Here is an 18606-nt window from a genome sequence, read left to right as displayed (position 1 = left end):
AATGAATAAAACTTGATAAGATCTAAAAATTCCTTTAAGAAAGTTTTTTTTTTAATTTTTTAATTTAATTTTATTTATTTATTTATTTATTTGACAGAGAGAGATCACAAGTAGGCAGAGAGGCAGGCAGAGAGAAAGAGGAGGAAGCAGGCTCCCTGCCGAGCAGAGAGCCCGATGCGGGACTCGATCCCAGGACCCTGAGATCATGACCTGAGCCGAAGGCAGCGGCTTAACCCACTGAGCCACCCAGGCGCCCCTTTTTTTAAAATTTTTAAAACATTTTAAAATTTTTAATTAGGGGCTTGAATTCATGGCCCTGAGATGAAGATCTGAGCTGTGGAATCAAGAGTTGGATGCTTAACTGACTAAACCACCCAGGCTCCCCCAGAATTTTCTTTTCAGTTATTTCAAATTCCTTTTTAGCCCATGACTGTAACTTTATATATAACTTTATTTCCTTTAATTGATTTATTCCTCAGGATGCAAGTGCTACATGAATTAGAAACTTTTTTTACAATGAAACCTTATTTTTCTTTTTTTTTTTTTTTTTAAGACTTTATTTATTTATTTGACAGAGAGAAATCACAAGTAGATGGAGAGGCAGGCAAAGAGAGAGAGAGGGAAGCAGGCTCTCTGCTGAGCAGGGAGCCCGATGTGGGACTCGATCCCAGGACTCTGAGATCATGACCTGAGCCGAAGGCAGCGGCTTAACCCACTGAGCCACCCAGGCGCCCGAAACCTTATTTTTCTAATAGTATTCTCTCTTTGTATTCTTAACTGTGTTAACATCTCTGATTTTTTTTTTTTTATATGCAATAGCTAGCATATTTTGCTTTGTCCATCTGTAGCATTAAAGGATTATGGATTCCCAAAGCTAATAGCTCTTTTGGATCAGGAGAGAGATACTCTTTTCATGGTGGTATTCCTTTTAAAATGTAAATACTTTCTTATTATGAGAATAACAAAGTGTTTTTAAGTCCAAATCTTAAAAATCTTTGGTTATATTCTTCTTCTTCTTCTTCTTCTTCTTCTTTTTGAGCTTGAATTTACCAGTTTAGACTGGTATATAATATCCACAGATCATGGGACAAATAAAGGGATTTATAGGTTAAACTGTTCTAAGATTTGAAAACTCTCTTTTATAGATACAGACACAAAAAGAATAGTGATAGCCAATTACCAAATCATTATAGAACACCTGTGGTTTGGCAAATAGCAACTTCAGTATGTGATAATCTACGTTCTCTAATACAGTCATGCAGACAGCAGTATTTGCAAGACTCAACCTGTAATAAAAGAAAAAATACCAGAGTTTTTTAAAATACCCCAAATTAATCTCTGTTCTTTTTGTTTTATATCCAAGTAAATCCTTTGATTGAATTCATGTTTTTAAAATGTAAAGTTTAGGTTACTAAAGTATAAAGTACACTCAAAACATGAACTTTATTAATGTCATCTGGCAGCATAATCTGTTTGAAGGAATCTATAATAGTAATGGTTCAGGATAAAAATGGATCCTTCTTTATTAGAAACGCTTTTATTTGGAATTTTAAAACAGTTTTTAAAATCGAAAACCGATACTCCTTTTCACAGTAAGGAGTTAGTAAATCATGTCTGTACAAAGAGACACTTTTTGATTTGAAAAAAAAAAGTCAGTCTACTTTTGGTAGTTCACAAATAACCTCACTTTAAAAAAAAACTGGTATTATGCTCAAAATAATGAAATCTATAAAAATAATGGTTTGTATTGGTTTTAATAAATGCTGTTTAGAATGTATGCTACTTTGTGTTGTTCAAGTTGATCATTTTTTGCAGATAAGATAATTTACTCTTGATATAGTTTGTTTCTTCAGTAGTCAGATTGACTAGTTATGGGAATGACACAGCACTGACTTCCAGTTGCTCACAGAAGAGAAGGGGAAGGCAAATAAAAATGCATAGCAAGTCATACCATGATACATGGGCAGTGCTGAAAGTTAAGGGCAGGTCTGGGGAGCATCTGGGAATATTTTTAAATTCATCCTGGAGATATTAGAGAAGGCTTTTTAAAAGTTTTAAATGACTCTTAGGGGTTAGCTAGATGATCGGGAACAGGGGGGTGGAAGTGGGCAGAGGAGGAGTCAAGGCAGAGAATAGCGTAGCCCATGTAAATGTAGAGATGGCCGAGGAGAATAGGAGAACACAGTGCATTAGAAGGGATCTTGGAGTAGTTTGGGAATAACCCAGCCAGAAGGAATTTGTAAGGTATGAGACTAGGTTAGATGATTCTACTATAAAGAATGTGAATTTATGGGCACCCGGGTGGTTCAGTGGGTTAAGCCTCTGCCTTCTGCTCAGGTCATGATCCCAGGATCCTGGGATCAAGCTCCGTATCAGGCTCTCTGCTCAGCAGGGGGCCTGCTTCCCCTCCTCTCTCTGCCTGCCTCTATGCCTACTTGTGATCTCTCTCTCTGTGTGTCAAATAGATAAACAAAATCTTTAAAAAAAAAAAAAAAGAATGTGAATTTATGCTGCCTACATTTCTCAGTGAATAGTAATTGTAGGAATAGTAGAAACAGTGGTAGGAGATGTAAAGACTGGGCTAACATTTTTAAGTATTTGCCATGTGCCATGTACTATTCTGAGTTTTTACTTTTTCTCTATCTCCTTTAACCCTTAGTGTCCTTCCTATTTTATTTTCATAAAATATTTTTATATTTAGAAAGCTAAAAGAAGTTTAAATAGCAGCATTTTATTGAGGCACAAATGATATACATTAAAATGCATATTTTAAATGTACAGTTTGATAAGTTAGACATATGTATACACTTACAAAACAGTCCCCAGAATCAAGATGATGACCATATCTATCACCCCCCAAAGCTTCCTCCTGCCCTTTGTAATCCCTACCTTTTGGCCCTCCTATCCTGCTCTTTCCCAAGCAAATACTCACCTGCTATCTGTCACTGTAGTTCAGTTTGCAGATTGCTAAAATATCATCTTGGATCTGTTCTATAGTTTCTTTAAATGTGTGACTTCAGGAGTAGGTGACACTCACCAAAGTTCCAAACATGTCATGTCCTTCAGGAGTAGGTGACACTCACCAAAGTTCCAAACATGTCATGTCCTTATCTAATGTTTATCTGAACAGGAACCTCTCCTGTTCATTTTTCTGAAGCACCCTTAAGAAGGGATTCAGCAGGGGCACCGGGGTGGCTCAGTGGGTTAAGCCTCTGCCTTTGGCTCAGGTCATGGTCTCAGGGTCCTGGAATGGAGTCCCGCCTGGGCTCTCTGCTCAGCAGGGAGCCTGCTTCCCCCTCTGTCTCTCTGCCTGCCTCTCTGCCTACTTGTGATCTCTCTCTCTGTCAAGTAAATAAATAAAATCTTAAAAAAAAGGGGGGGGGTGTTCAGCAGCAGAATATACAGATTGTCATGACTCATTATCATTTTCTTTTTGAGTGTTATCACATTACTTTGCCAACAAATATACTTCTATGTCATTGTTTTAAACAGCTGCATAGTATTCTCTCTTATTAGGTATACCTTGATTTTTCTGAGATAATTCCTCTCTGTTAAACATTGAAATTGTTGCTACTTTCTTGATAGTCATACAAGAAATATTTATCAAAATATTTACCAGACATCTGTCTGGTACTATTCATGGAGTTGACTTGAGTAAGATAAGGACCCTGTCTTGAGGAATTTGCATGGCAGAGGAAAACAGAGAATGAATGAACAAAGCAGCAAATGAGGCTGTTACATATTTTTAATCAGCACCAAAAAGGCAATAAATAGGGGTGATGTGATAGGGCAAGGGGCTTTGGGGGAAGTGGTGTGCTGCTTTAGATAGGCAGGTTAGACTTCTCTGAAGAAGTAGCCCGAGAAATGAGAAGATCTACAGAATATTGTTGGAAAGGTTCATGACAAGAGCAAAGGCTCTGACATGGTTATGTTTTCTTAATAGGGTAGCAAGTAATTAAAAAAAACTTTTTTTGAAAAACTTTTTTTTTTTTTTTGATAGAGAGGGGGCATTGAGGAAGGAGCAGAGAGAGAGAGAATCTTGTGCAGGCTTAGTGCCCAGCACTTAGCTGGATTGGGCTGAGATCATGACCTGAGCTTGACTGACTGAGCCACCCATGTGCTGCAGAACCATTCTTAAAATTAATATTGTTATAAGAAAATTGAAAAAGGCAATCTTTGTGACATTTCCAAATTTACATTAAATTGCTGTGTGAAGAGGGATACATTTCAGAAATTGAATGAATGAGTGAAGGATAGAATATACCAGTTGAGTTCAAGTTCCCTGGGCTACTATAATAAAAAGCAACTATTGAAAAAAATGATTAAAGGAGTTGTTATATAAGATAATGGCTAAAAAGTTAGAGGTCTTTAGGAAACAAAAGCTGAGACAACTTATCAATTCATTTTACAAATATCAAGCATCTACTTTGTGGCACATGGTGTTGTAGGTACTAAGGACACAGGAATAAATGAACCAGATGAAAGATCCTCCCCTAGTGGGACTTCCATGAGACAGAACAAATACAAAATATTAGGTAACATAACAAGTGTTTTGAAGAAAAGTGAAAGCAGAATTTTATATAATCTCTATATTATAGTTTTAAAGGAATTTTGATCATGTGTTATCTTTGTACTTACATTATTCTGCGATATGTCTAATAATAAGTCTCATGTAATTATATGTTTCAGTCTTATTTGTATACTTCCAAATTGCGTGCAGGAGGTGATCTCATCCACTCTTGTGATTTTAGCTGGCATCTGTTTATAGTTGATACTTAGAACTACCCTTTCACGAAGAGTCTTGTTTCCTACCATTTTTATATGTCTGAAAAGCAATTAAGTTTAAATATAGAAGAGAGATTACTCATCCCACCCCCACCCCCAACCTGTCTCTTTATTCCATCATCATGGTTTTGTGTTATATCATTGTGTATGTCCTAGATTCTATGTTCTGTAATGATCTGTTCAGTACCCTAGTTCCAAGGTTATGATGGAAGGCAGAGGTGTATACAGTGCATAGAATTGTTGATTTTGATTATAGAATTAATGAACATGAGATGCTTTTTTCCTAAAAAATATAGGATAAGTTTAAGATAATTAAGTATAGGATAAAGATAATTGGGTTGCTAATAAAATTTTGCAGTTTATAAGATCAAAGTTTTATCTTGGTTATTTTTTCTGACTTGACCATCTTTATTTGTTTGAACTTTCTAATGTAAATGTGTATTAAAATTTCAGTCACATAATATGTTAAGCCTAAATAAATAAATAAGGACTAAGATACATGCTATGGCTCTGGAGTAATGCAATTTAAAGATTTATTTCTTTAGGACTTATAAGAAATTTTGTAAGATTATATTGAGTTTTTATTTCAGTTCATAATACTTATTTGTTAAGTGAATTAATTTTTTGTGGCTTTCTATATAGAGGGTTTTTTTTTTTTTAAGATTTTATTTATTTGACAGATATCACAAGTAGGCAGAGAGGCAGGCAGAGAGAGGAGGAAGCAGGCTCTCTGCTCAGCAGAGAGCCTGATGCGGGACTTGATTCCAGGACCCTGAGATCATGACCTGAGCCGCAGGCAGAGGCTTTAACCCACTGAACTACCCAGGCACCCCTATAGAGGGTTTTTTTAAACCTTTCTCATTTTCAGGTGAAGATTTGAGTTTTTAAAGTGTTAATTTTATATTCTTGATATATAAAGAGTTTGTGGTATAGTATACCTAATGGTTTACTAGGAAATAGTAAAGTTAATATTTATAAGACTTCCAAATTTTAAGTGACTTTATCTTTTTTTTCCAGGTTTGTTAAAGTTTTGCACAGTAGGGTTTTGTGGAATTGGGAGCCTAATTGATTTCATTCTTATTTCAATGCAGGTAAGTTAGTTTCGGTCTAGAAGATGAAATACTTTTCCATTCAAATATGAGTTCTCTGATCTTTTCCTGGTATATTTTAAATATATTAGAAAGCACATTTTATCTTTTTTTTTTTTAAAGATTTTATTTATCAGAGAGAGAGGGGGAGAGAGCGAGCACAGGCAGACAATGGCAGGCAGAGGCAGAGGGAGAAGCAGGCTCCTTGCTCACTGGAGCCCGATGCGGGACTCGATCCCAGGACGCTGGGATCACGACCTGAGCCGAAGGCAGCTGCTCAACCAACTGAGCCACCCAGGCGTCCCCACATTTTATCTTTTAATCACATAAAAGACCCTGTGGGTGGAGTATCCCTCATGGGAACTGAAACTACCTCCTCAAGCAATAAGGACTGCCCGAGCCAGCAAGACCCCATGTGACTGACCCTTAAGACAGTGATCAACCTGACCTTTGCTGCCCCTGCTGCATGTATCCACCAAACTTTGGCCCACATTTTCCTGATAAAAACCTAGAACGGTTTTCAACACTTTGAAGACAGTGTTTGAGACACTAGTCCACTGTCTGCCCAGTGTTTTGGCCTCACTGAAAAAAAATTCTTTTTTTGATTTAAAAAAAAAATGAAAGTAAAAAAAATTTTAAAAATAAGTATTTTAGAAAGCAGTTAGGAAAGCTTTTCCAGTTTTTCTTTAGATTCTGCATCTAGGGGATCATAGCTGTGTTTCCAAGTAACATTTCCCAACCTGTGTTCTACTAGTTAGTAGTTCTAAAAGACTACTGTCTTGTCATTTTAAAAAAAAGGATTCTATGCTCAAATACAATTTGTAAATGTGAATTCAACTGAGATTTCTTTACTGGATAACTTCTGAGAATCTTTGTAATTTGTATTATGAATCTTGAATAGGGATTAAGATTATTTCTCAATATATTATTTCTTTTCCTGATAGTCACAGCCACATTTGTCAATTACTATAATAGGATATTGATGGGGATCTGATATTTACATATGAATATGTGGAGACACAAACAATATTTTCTTTTTTTTTTTTTTTAATGGACAGGCACTCTATATCAGTGTTTCTTGGTTGTAAATTATAGAAACTGAAATCCAGGTATCTTAAGACAGAAAGAAAAAAGGACTGTCTGGGCATTCTGTAGAAAATCTAGGAGTAGGGCTAGCCTTGGGTACGACCAAATCCATATAACCAAATAATGTATTCAGGAACTCTCCTGATACCTCTCTCTGTTTCTCTGTGGTAACCTCATCTTCTCCTGCTGCAGTGGTATGGAGGCAGGTGTAGTGTGTTGAAGTGCTGTCCTTTAGCATTTAAAAGTGCCACCAGATGTTTGACGCACTGAACCGATGGTGGTTAACTTATGAAGATTCTTAAATTAGAGAGGGGAATGAATTTACCACAACAAATGTCACAAAGCAGCATTTCAGTAAGCATTTATGGAGCACCTCATGTCTCCAGCAAGAGTGTCAGTATGTATATAGATCATCATCAGTTTTGGTCTTCTTTCTCATACAATATTTCCTCTCCTCAATTCTGTCTGCTTGATGTTAATCCTTATGTTTTAAAAGAAAGTCAAAATCCAGGAGATTCGGGTAGCATACTGTGAGGAGGGTACCATACTGTGAGGAGGAGGCAGCATATGGACCAATAAGATACCAGAATTAAACAAGGAAAATATTTGGTTTTAAAGTTGGAATTTTCCTGTCTTTATTCATAAACATATGCCTAACCAAATATCCTGCCTTCTCTGACTGGAGGACAGGCAAGCAGGCATGAAGAGGCTAAGGTACTTGTGCACATATGCTTGGAAATGGATTTCTCACTATAAATGAGGATCCAAGGAATTTCATGTATTATTGGGATTCTTTAAGATATCCAAAATTTGGGGCACCTGGGTGGCTCAGTGGGTTGAGCCGCTGCCTTCAGCTCAGGTCATGATCTCAGGGTCCTGGGATCGAGTCCCGCATCGGGCTCTCTGCTCAGCTGGGAGCCTGCTTCCTCCTCTCTCTCTCTGCCTGCCTCTCTGTCTACTTGTGATCTCTCTCTGTCAAATAAATAAATAAAATCTTGGGCGCCTGGGTGGCTCAGTTGGTTGGACGACTGCCTTCGGCTCAGGTCATGATCCTGGAGTCCCGGGATCGAGTTCCACATCGGGCTCCCAGCTCCATGGGGAGTCTGCTTCTCCCTCTGACCTTCTCCTCGCTCATGTTCTCTCTCACTGTCTCTCTCTCAAATAAATAAATAAAATCTTTAAAAAAAAAAAAAAAAAAAAAAAAAAAAAAAAAAAAAATAAATAAAATCTTAAAAAAAAAAAAAAAAAAAAAGATATCCAAAATTTAATGCCTTTGAAACCCATTTACCTAATATTTTCACAGTAGGTTCTTTCTTTAATGATGTCATCACTTTATATTAAGGTTTACTTCTATCAAATTATAGTGCTTATTTGATTCAGCGACTGCTTTCTGGTACACGAATGCCTGAACTTTCGAGAACAAATCATTCTTTTCTTAAAGATCTCGAACTGAACCTATTGCATTAAGAAATACTGAGACAGAATTAGAGTATTTGAATTTCTGCAGTTAATTTTCCTAATTAAGACATTTCAAAAGGTATGGCCACGTTAGGTTTAGACTGCTTTTAGATTAGGGAAAACATAAATTTTTCAAATGTAGTCAAATAAGAGGTGTAATCTTGCTTTACACATCATTTAATCTACTTAACTTGTGATGTTGACTACTTTAGTTTTTAAGAATTATTTTTTCAGCAAATGAAATGTTTTTAATAAAACATAAACTGTGTCAATGTTTTTGTCCCAAGTACATTTTTTCCAACTTATCATAAACCTTTTACATTTGTCCATCTTTTTATTTATTCTTCTTTCTCATTCTCTCCATCCTGTTTTTTCTTTCTCTTTTTGCTATTAAATATTGTTCTCCAGTGAATAGCAATGTTTTTCTTTTGGGCTCTGATCCCAGAAACATATCGTGCATGAACTCAAAACCTATAAAAACATACTTTGCTTCACAGTATTTATAATAAAAATCCAGGAAAATCCTCTTTAAAAATTAGGTCTAGTTATTTCATCTTTGAATCAAAGTAATATAAAACATAATGCACGTATTACTAAAGTAAACTTTACATGTCACTATATTTACTGAAAATACTTTAATGAGTATCTATTTGTTAATAAACTTTTGAAGTTTCTTCTTTTTTTTATTTTCTTAAAAAGTATAGAAATGGCAGTGTGAATTAATAGTATAAAATAATACATAGAATTAGTTCAGCCCTTTTGTGCATTCAGCAAAAATCTAAATCAGTGATACATATGTAGCATACAGTCTTTCAGTTATAGGTAACTGTTGTGTATAATCACTGTTTTTGTAGTTATTCATAAGGCAGTTCTGAAGATTTTAAAACATTCATTCTTTGTGCTTATATATGTGTGTGTGTGTTATGATGGATTGATTAGAAATTTAATTTCTTTTATCAGAAAAATAGGAGAATATTTTTATTTCATTTAAACTTCTCACTCACAATCTGGACTTTTTTTTTTTTCAAAGATTTTATTTATTTGACAGAGAGAGAGGGAACACAAGCAGGGGGAGTGGGAAAGGGAGAAGCAGGCTTCCTGCCGAGCAGGGAGCCCGATGTGGGGCTTGATATCCGCTTCGATCCCAGCACCCTGAAGGCATGACCGGAGCCAAAGGCAGATGCTTAATGACTAAGCCATCCAGGTGCACTGGATTTTTTTTAACTATACCAAAACCACTGATACGGTATCTGCCAAACAAAAAGAAAGTTTCCTCCGTTGTGTGGGGATAAGATGGCCACAAATCAAAAAGATGAAGATGGGTGGAGGGAAAATGGAAATATGAATTGGAATGTAGAAAGTTGTTGGAAGTATGTCAGGGTACTTTGCGACAATTTAAAAATATTCTATGCATCATGGAAGAAATTGCTTTCATTTTTATTCCTATTAACATTACAGAGTAACTCTCCTTAAGGGACTAATAACAGTATAAGTAGAAATTCATAGAAGCAGCATAATTCCAAGACATTAATGAATTTTATAAATTTGTAAAATTTATAAAATATCTCTAGTTTGATATTATAGATAATTTTTTTAGCACTGAATTATATAGTGCTTCTGTGTTTTTTTTTAACTTTTAGACACCAGGTCTGACTTTTCACACATAAATTTCAGTAGAAAAAAAATTTACTGTAGCACTGGTAGTATGCTAAACATAGTGTATACCATCGATAATTTGGGCTGATTTGAACTGAATGCAATATATCTTGTGAAAAGTGTAGCCTTGTGCCAATAATAGGGAAGATGAGAAGCTAAAAAAAAGGTAGTTTTTAAAAGTGCTTGCTTTTTCTTTAGGACCTTGAAGTTCTACATTTCCTAGTGTCACTTGAGAAGTAATGAATAAAATAAAAGATATGATAAACTATAAATAGTAGGTTTTAGGGGCATCTGGGTAGCTCAGTGGGTTAAGCCTCAGCCTTTAGCTCAGGTCATGATCTCAGGGTCCTGGGATCTAGCCCCGAGTCAGGCTCTCTGCTCAGCAGGGAGCCTGCTTCCCCCTCTCTCTCTGCCTGTCTCTCTGCCTACTTGTGTTCTCTCTGTCAAAAAAAAAAAAAAAAAAAAGTAGGTTTTATGCCATCAGTGAAAATGGGTTTAGGGAGACCTATTAGATATAATAAGTTGAAGTTCTGCCCTAGAGGAACGTATAGTCTATCCCCAAAGTGTTGTGATAATAAGATTCCATTTATTATCAGAAATAAAATGTTCCCTTGGGAACTGCTGGCTTAAAATAAAAATAAAAATGAGTTATCTTGATTTTTATCTTGTTTAAATTCTTTGAATTTTACTAAAAATTTTAGAAGCCTAGGCTTTTCAGTCTAGAGCATGAGCAAGGATCAAGTTGTAGGTTCACTTCTGTGTAAGCTAGTTTGTTTTATCCAAAATATAGCCTATTCCCTTGCTCTGTGACATACATATACTATTGATCAAAGGAAGGACTAAATCTGTAATCACCCTCAATCAGTTACCAGTACTAGAAGAATTGATCTAAGTCCTTGATAGTTCACAAGATGTATGATAGCAGTATATAAAAACCAGTAGACATTTTAGATATCAAATCTTTCAAATAGCCCTCTCTGTATTACTTATTTAATCCTGGTGTGATTAGTTGGGGAAATAAACTGGATAACTAAAGAGACTGATAATTTGTGTAGCCTTTGCTCTGTTATGTGATCTTAATTAGGTAGATTTCACTTAGTTCACTTTTATTTTCCTTTTTTTTTTTTTTTTTAAGATTTTATTTATTTGAGAGGGAAACAGTGAAAGAGAGCATGAGAGAGGAGAAGCAGACTCCCCGTGGAGCTGGGAGTCCACAGCAGGACTCAATCCTGGTACTCCGGGATCATGACCTGAGCCGAAGGCAGTTGCTTAACCAACTCAGCCACCCAGGGGCCCCTCGCTTAGTTCACTTTTATTGTGGGCAGATATTTATTCAGTGAATTAAAGGAATGTTCAAAAAACAGAGAGTATCTTAAACTGGTTTTGAGACTAATCCCAAAGCTGGGTTTTCTTCAGGAGATACCATGTATGAATCTTATTCATTTCTTTTAAAAAAATTTTTTTTTATTTTTAAATTAACATATAATGCATTATTAGCCCCAGGGGTACAGGTCTGTGAATTGCCAGGTTTACACACTTCATAGCACATACCTACCCCAATGTCCATAACCCCACCACCCTTGCCCTACCCTCCTCCCCTCAGCAGCCCTCAATTTGTTTTGTGAGATTAAGAGTCTCTTATGGTTTGTCTTCCTCCTAATCCCACCTTGTTTCATTTATTCTTTTCCTACCCCCCAAACCTCCCACGTTGCCTCTCAACTTCCTCATATCAGGGAGATTATATGATAATTGTCTTTCTCTGATTGACTTACTTTGCTAAGCATAATACCCTCTTAGTTCATCCACATCCTGGCAAGTGGCAGATTTCATTTCTTTTGATGGCTGCAAATCTTATTCATTTATTAAGGAATGATGTTTATATTGGTTATTTAGGATTAATCCTAACCAGGTTTTGAATCAAATGAAGTCAGGGGTCTGCATATATAACTTCTGGCACCTTATAGGAATTTTGGTGTTTAATTTAAATGTGACTAATAAGAGGGTTTTAATGGCCTCAGATTAAAATTAACCACACAGAGAAGTCAACTATGAACACAAAAATGTAGTTTGACTTTTAAAAGTATATATATTTTTGGGAGAACTGGAATGGACACAGGTTGCATCATTGTCCTCTAATTGCAAACAGTTGAGTCACTTTACTTTTTTCACCAGGTTAATAGGTCTTTAGGAGATGATTTAATCTTGCCAGTGTTAGTATTTGGATTCTTCATATGGAGAAACTCAAAAGTAGATTAGATTGCATAAAAGGGTGCATTGATAGAGGTATATAAGGTATTCTTAGTTTTTCTTTTCCTCCTTAATTCATTCATAACATTTTAAATTTGTAAGATAATATGAGTTACCTAAGCCAGTATGACTTCAGTGACAATGCAAAGACATTAATGAGGGAGCATAGATAGCTATTGTTAAAGGTTAGGTATTAAAGTACTTACTAGGGGCGTCTGGGTGGCTCAGTGGGTTAAAGCCTCTGCCTTCGGCTCAGCTCATGATTCCATGGTCCTTGGATCCAGCCCTGCATTGGGCTCTCTGCTCAGCAGGGAGCCTGCTTCCTCCTCTCTGCCTGCATCTCTGCCTACTTGTGATCTCTGTCAAATAAAGAAATTTTTTTTTAAAAATCTTAAAAAAATTTAAAAAAGTACTAGTAACCACATTTTTTTCTTTAATTAATTTATTAAATGTTACAGAAATATGTTCAAGCAAAAATACATTTTCCACCAACAAAATCAAAGGTTTATAAAATTGCAAAAAAAACTACAATATTAATAAAGTTTACATAAAGTAAGCTCTCTTCTGGTGTGGTAAAAAAATGTATATATATATGTAAAATATAAAATTTGTTATTTTATCCTTTTTTAAATATACAGTTCAGTAGCATTAATGACATTCAAAATGTTGCACAACTGTCACCACGATCTATTTCCAAAAATTTTTCATCACTGCAAACAGAAACTCTGTACCCACTAAGCAATAACTCCCCATTTCCCACACCTCCCAGTCCCTGGTATCCTCTGATCTATTTTCTGTCTCTGGATTTGCCTATTCTAGGTATTTCATATAAATAGAATTGTATATTTGTCCTTTTATGTCAGGCTTATTTTATTTTAAATAATGTGTTCAAGGTTCATTGATACTGTGGCATGTATTAGAACTTTGTTCCCTTTTATGGCTGAAGAGTAAGTATTCTGTTGTATGTATATACCACATTTTGTTTATCTGTCCATCTGTTGATGGACACTTGGATTGTTTCCATGTTCAGGCTATTGTGAATCATTCTGCTATGAATATTTGTGTATACATATCTATTTACAACCCCTGTTCAGGGGCACCTGGGTGGCTCAGTGGGTTAAAACCTCTGCCTTCGGCTCAGGTCATGATCTCGGGGTCCTGGGATCGAGCCCCGCATGGGGCTCTCTGCTTAGTGGAGAGCTCTCTTCCTTCCTTTCTCTCTGTGCCTGCTTGTGATCTCTCTTTCTGTCAAACGAATAAATAAAATCTTAAAAAAAAAAATAAATAAAACCCCTGTTCAGTTCTTTTGGGTATATACTTAGGAGAACAGAAACTTTTTTTTTTTAGTATTTTATTTATTTTACAAATAGGCAGAAAGAGAGAGAGGAGGAAGCAGGCTCCCTGCTGAGCAGAGAGCCCAATGCTGGACTCGATCCCAGGACCCTGAGATGATAAACAGAGCTGAAGGCAGAGACTTTAACGCACTGAGCCACCCAGGCGCCCCAACTTCTTTTTTTAAAAAATATTTTATATATTTATTTGAACAAGAGAGTGACAGAGGGAGAGGAGAAGCAGGCTTCCCACTGAGCAGGGAGACCCATGTGGGGCTTGATCCTAGGAACCCGGGATCATCACCTGAGGTGAAAGCAGATGCTTAACTGACTGAGCCACCCAGGCCTGGAAGATAAACTTTCATATACAGTTAATGGAAGAGACCTTAGATTGGTTAAGTCTTTTTAAACAAGATCCATAAGATGTAAATAATAAAGAAAAAAAAATAGTGAATTTGATTACCTTAAAATTAAAAAATTCTATTTTAAAAAAGATACTATACGCATAGACCAACGTATCACTGAACAGACTGAATAAAAGTTTACTAGCAACAAGAATTGATATGTGGAATATACAAATAATTTATGCTAATCAACCAGAAAAGATAGATCCTAACAGTTAAATGAGTATAGTAAACTAATAGGTGATTCATAGAATCACCCAAATAACTAGTAAATACTTCTGGGCATTTACTCTGAAAAAAATTATACTGCTGTCCACAAGGGGTTATGTGCAAAGATTTTGTCCATTACAGCCTGTTTGTGTAACAGGAAGTTGGAATCAACCTTAGATTTATACACTAATAGGAGAATGGATGCATCCTCTAACACTCGGCTGCAATTAGAAGCACTTACCTAGATGAACATATACTACATGGAAATGTCTTAAAATTATAGCATGCTGTGAGAATAGTTTAAAACTGAACAAGGTCCACAACAATAATATTTGGATAAATTAAAAATATATATTCAGGAGCTCCTGGGTGGCTCAGTGAGTTAAGCCTCTGCCTTCAGCTCAGGTCATGATCTTGGGGTCCTGGGATCGAGTTCCTTATCAGGCTCTCTGCTCAGCAGGGAGTCTGCTTCCTCCTATCTCTCTGCCTACTTGTGATCTCTTTCTCTGTCAAAAAAAAAGGTCTATTTATCTATCTATCTACATATAAATAGATATTCAAAGAACATGTTTTTTAAAAAATAAATAAGTATCCAGCTCATATACCAAATTAAGTGTATAGACTTTAGCAGCCATAGAGGAACTTTAAGCTATAGACTTTGCAGCCATAGAGGAACTTACCTCTTAAAGTAAACAGTTCAAGATTTTTTTACATTTAAGCTGCAAATAAAATTTCATGGTAAAGAGAATCAGAAACAAATAAAAGAAGAATTTAAATTCCACCCAGTGCCTCCAGACCACCACCATTTCCTTAGGAGAGAAAGTGTGGTAGTACAAAAGATACCCATATTAAATCCCAGGAACCTGGGTATATTACCTTATTTGAAAATGGGGTCTTTGCAGATGTGATTAAGTTAGGGATCCTGATATGAAGAGACCAACCTGGATTATCCAGGTGGGCCCTAAATCTAATAATAAATGTCCTTATAGGAGACAGAAGAGGAAAAGATTGACACAGCAAAGAAGGCATTGTGAAGACAAAGACAGAGATTGGAGTTATATGACCATAAGCTACAGAATGCCAAAGACTACTTATTGCTGTCAAAGGCTAGAAGAGTTTTAGAACAGAGTCTGTCTCCTCTGAGAGTCTCTGTAGGATATGGGGCTGTTGCAGATAACCTTGATTTTAGACTTCTGGCCTTAGGTCTGTAAGAGAGTAAATTTCTACTGTTTTTTTTTTTTTTTTTTTTTTTTAAAGATTTTATTTATTTATCAGAGAGAGAGAGGGGGAGAGAGCGAACACAGGCAGACAGAATGGCAGGCAGAGGCAGAGGGAGAAGCAGGCTCCCTGCTGAGCAAGGAGCCCGATGTGGGACTCGATCCCAGGACGCTGGGATCATGACCTGAGCCGAAGGCAGCTGCCCAACCAACTGAGCCACCCAGGCGTCCCAATTTCTACTGTTTTAATCCACTACGTTTTTTGGTAACTTGCTATAGTAGCCAATAGGAAACTAATATAGAGGGATATGATGTTGCTTTCTTGTGGTTTTTAAGACTTCTCACACAAAGACCTTGATGCCGATTGTATAAAACAGCTTCCTACAGTGTAGTGGCCTTTCTATTTCCCCTTTGGAAGATGAAGACTGTAGCAACCTCTTGGTCCATGAAATGGATCCACAGATTTTGGAAATCTGCCCCAGCTTATCAGATGGAAATACTTCATGCTGTAGTATTTGGCTTTAGGCTATTTCTTCCACAGAGAAACCAACTTGTAATTTTAGGTTCCATACTCTTGTTGTCAATGAACAAATGGATATAGGCATATTTAACTGAGTAAAAAATTTCTCAGCATGGGATATTTTTAAAGAATTAGACTTTCACAATTAATAATTGAATAATATACATATAATAAAGGAATTTATAATGGGCACATGTACATAAGTCTATATGAGATCCTTAAAAACGAATTTTTAAAAAAATTTTGGTCAGGGAATATGGATTTGAATAATTGAACATTTTACAACAGATAGTTTTCTTAAACATTAAGTAGGATGAACAATTTCTTCTTCTTCTTCTTTTTTTCTCTCTGTCAAATAAATAAATAAAATCTTTTTTTTTTTTTTTTAAGATTTTATTTATTTATTTGACAGAGAGAGATCACAAGTAGGCAGAGAGGCAGGCAGAGAGAGAGAGAGAGGAGGAAACAGGCTCCCTGCCGAGCAGAGAGCCTGATGTGGGACTCTATCCCAGGACCCTGAGATCATGACCTGAGCCGAAAGCAGTGGCTTAACCCACTGAGCCACCCAGGCGCCCAATAAATAAAATCTTAAAAAAAAAAATGTCATAGTCATACAAGATACAGAACTTTAAAAGTACTGTATAGATCAGCTTATTCTATTCCTCTTTATATGGGATACAAAAACCTGAGATCCAGAGAGGCTCCCTCCTCTAGCTAGTTACTGACAGCTTTCTCTTCCAGTTTTCCTTTCCTCTAGAGCTTTCCCACAGTGACTGAATTTGGTTGTTTTGGAGGCAGCTGTTTAAATTGTTTTAGCAGAGAATATCAACAAGAGCTGTGCTTTAGTGATCTGGCAGTGTGTGGAGGGGACACTGAAAACTAATGCATAATGAGGTGTTTTTGGCCATAGGTAACAGAAACCTCAATTTACATTTGCTTTTTTTTTTTTTTTTAAAGATTTTTGTATATTTATTTGACAGAAAGACAGTGAGAGAGGGAACACAAGCAGGGAGAGTGGGAGAGGAAGAAGCAGGCTTCCCACTGACCAGGGAACCTGATGTGGGGCTTGATCCCAGGACCCTGGGATCATGACCCGAGCCAAAGACAGCACTTAATGACTGAGCCACCCAGGTGCCCCTAAATTTGCTTTAATAATATGGTAGTTTACTATTATCATACCAAGAATCTAGAGATAAGGTAATTTTAAGATTTGTTAATTTAGAGCTAAAAGACATAGTGGAGCATCCCTCCCAATCTCTTCCCTTGCTTCCCTCCTATTTCTCCCTATCTCTTTCCTTCTTTCTCTTTGCCATTTTCAGGTCCTTTGGTTTGGGTCACTTCATTATATAGTGACTTCCAGAGGCAGAAAGAATCCATTCCCTGACCCTCTCCACCGCCCGACATACACATACCTTCTTAAGGGCAAATATGCTAACAGTGAACTTGCATCATTGGTCGTTGGCCAGAATTAGATTCCGTGCCCAGGCAGAACCAGTCTCTGGAAGGAGGAGTGGAATTCCCTTGCTAGAACTGGTTGTTGAGGAGCCACAGTCACAGAGTTTGAGGGGAGGGGAGCGGTATGAAAATGGCTAAGTTAGATACAGAGTTGGATCATGTATTCCCAGGTAATGCAACTGTATCCTTTGGGGCTATCTTCTCTACAGAACAGAGGAAACAAAACAAAAACACAAAAACAACACCTTGTTTTTTTTTCTACATGTTAACGAATAACTTTACAAGATTGTAAAACATGTGGGTCCTAATTGGTTTTTAGTTAGTTTTACATTTCCCAAGAGAGGCAAGTGAGCCTCAGGTAGGTTTATTAGAAATGCATGACATGAAAAGGTCACATAATCATATATTTTTCTTATTTCCAACCTTGAATATTTTTTTTCAACAAGACTAAGAGTGGTTGTTAGGGGAGATGGCGAAGGAAGAAAAAAAGAATGGGACAAAAGGCCTGGTTCCAAACTATGCACATATTCCTAATTAGGCAGTGTTTCTTTTTGCCATATGATTTGATTTGTTTCTACAGGCTGGGCTTTACTTTTTCTTTTTTTTTTCTTTTTTGTTTTTTGAAGATTTATTTTTTTCAGAGAAAGAATGAGAGAGAGAGAGCATGAGCTGGGGAAGGAACAGAGAGAGAGAGAGAGAAGCGGACTCCCTGCTGAGCAGGGAGCCCAATGCAGGAGGCGTCCTGGGATCATGACCTGAGCCAAAGGCAGACACTTAATCCACTGAGCCACCCAGGCACCCCATGGGCTTTATTTTTTTTCTTTGTTCCCCTCGTACAGTCTCAAAACATAGTGTGACTTGTAGTCACTCATTGTTCTCCTTTTCGGCTTAATGCCGAGAGTAGTTTCCTTTGGGACCTTGACCACTGAAAAAGTTTTATTAAATTTCTTTTTTTTTTTTTTCCTTCACTTAAAAAAAATAAGATTTATTTGAGAGTGAAAGAGCAGGGAGTGGGGAGCAGAAGGAGAGGGAGGGAGAGAATTTCAAGCCAACTCCAGCTGAGCATGGAGCCTGATGTGGGGATTGATCCCACAACCCTGAGACCAGGACCAGAGCCATAATCAAGAGTCGGACATTTAGGGGCGCCTG

General features: G+C 36.7%; 1 protein-coding gene across 1 annotated transcript in view; it reads left to right on the top strand.

The window, feature by feature from the left end:
• TM2D1 (TM2 domain containing 1) overlaps positions 1 to 18606 on the top strand; it is a 47502-nt gene that overhangs the window by 23731 nt on the left and 5165 nt on the right. The window contains exon 5 of the mRNA XM_059136003.1: positions 5803 to 5876. Within this exon, the coding sequence (XP_058991986.1) occupies positions 5803 to 5876 (74 nt within the window). The remainder of the gene's footprint in view (positions 1 to 5802; positions 5877 to 18606) is intronic.

This window comes from Mustela lutreola, chromosome 10, assembly GCF_030435805.1.
Source record: "Mustela lutreola isolate mMusLut2 chromosome 10, mMusLut2.pri, whole genome shotgun sequence".
Taxonomy (NCBI): domain Eukaryota; kingdom Metazoa; phylum Chordata; class Mammalia; order Carnivora; family Mustelidae; genus Mustela; species Mustela lutreola.
Note: the sequence above shows the minus strand (reverse complement) of the source record. Positions and strands in the feature narration are given on the sequence as shown.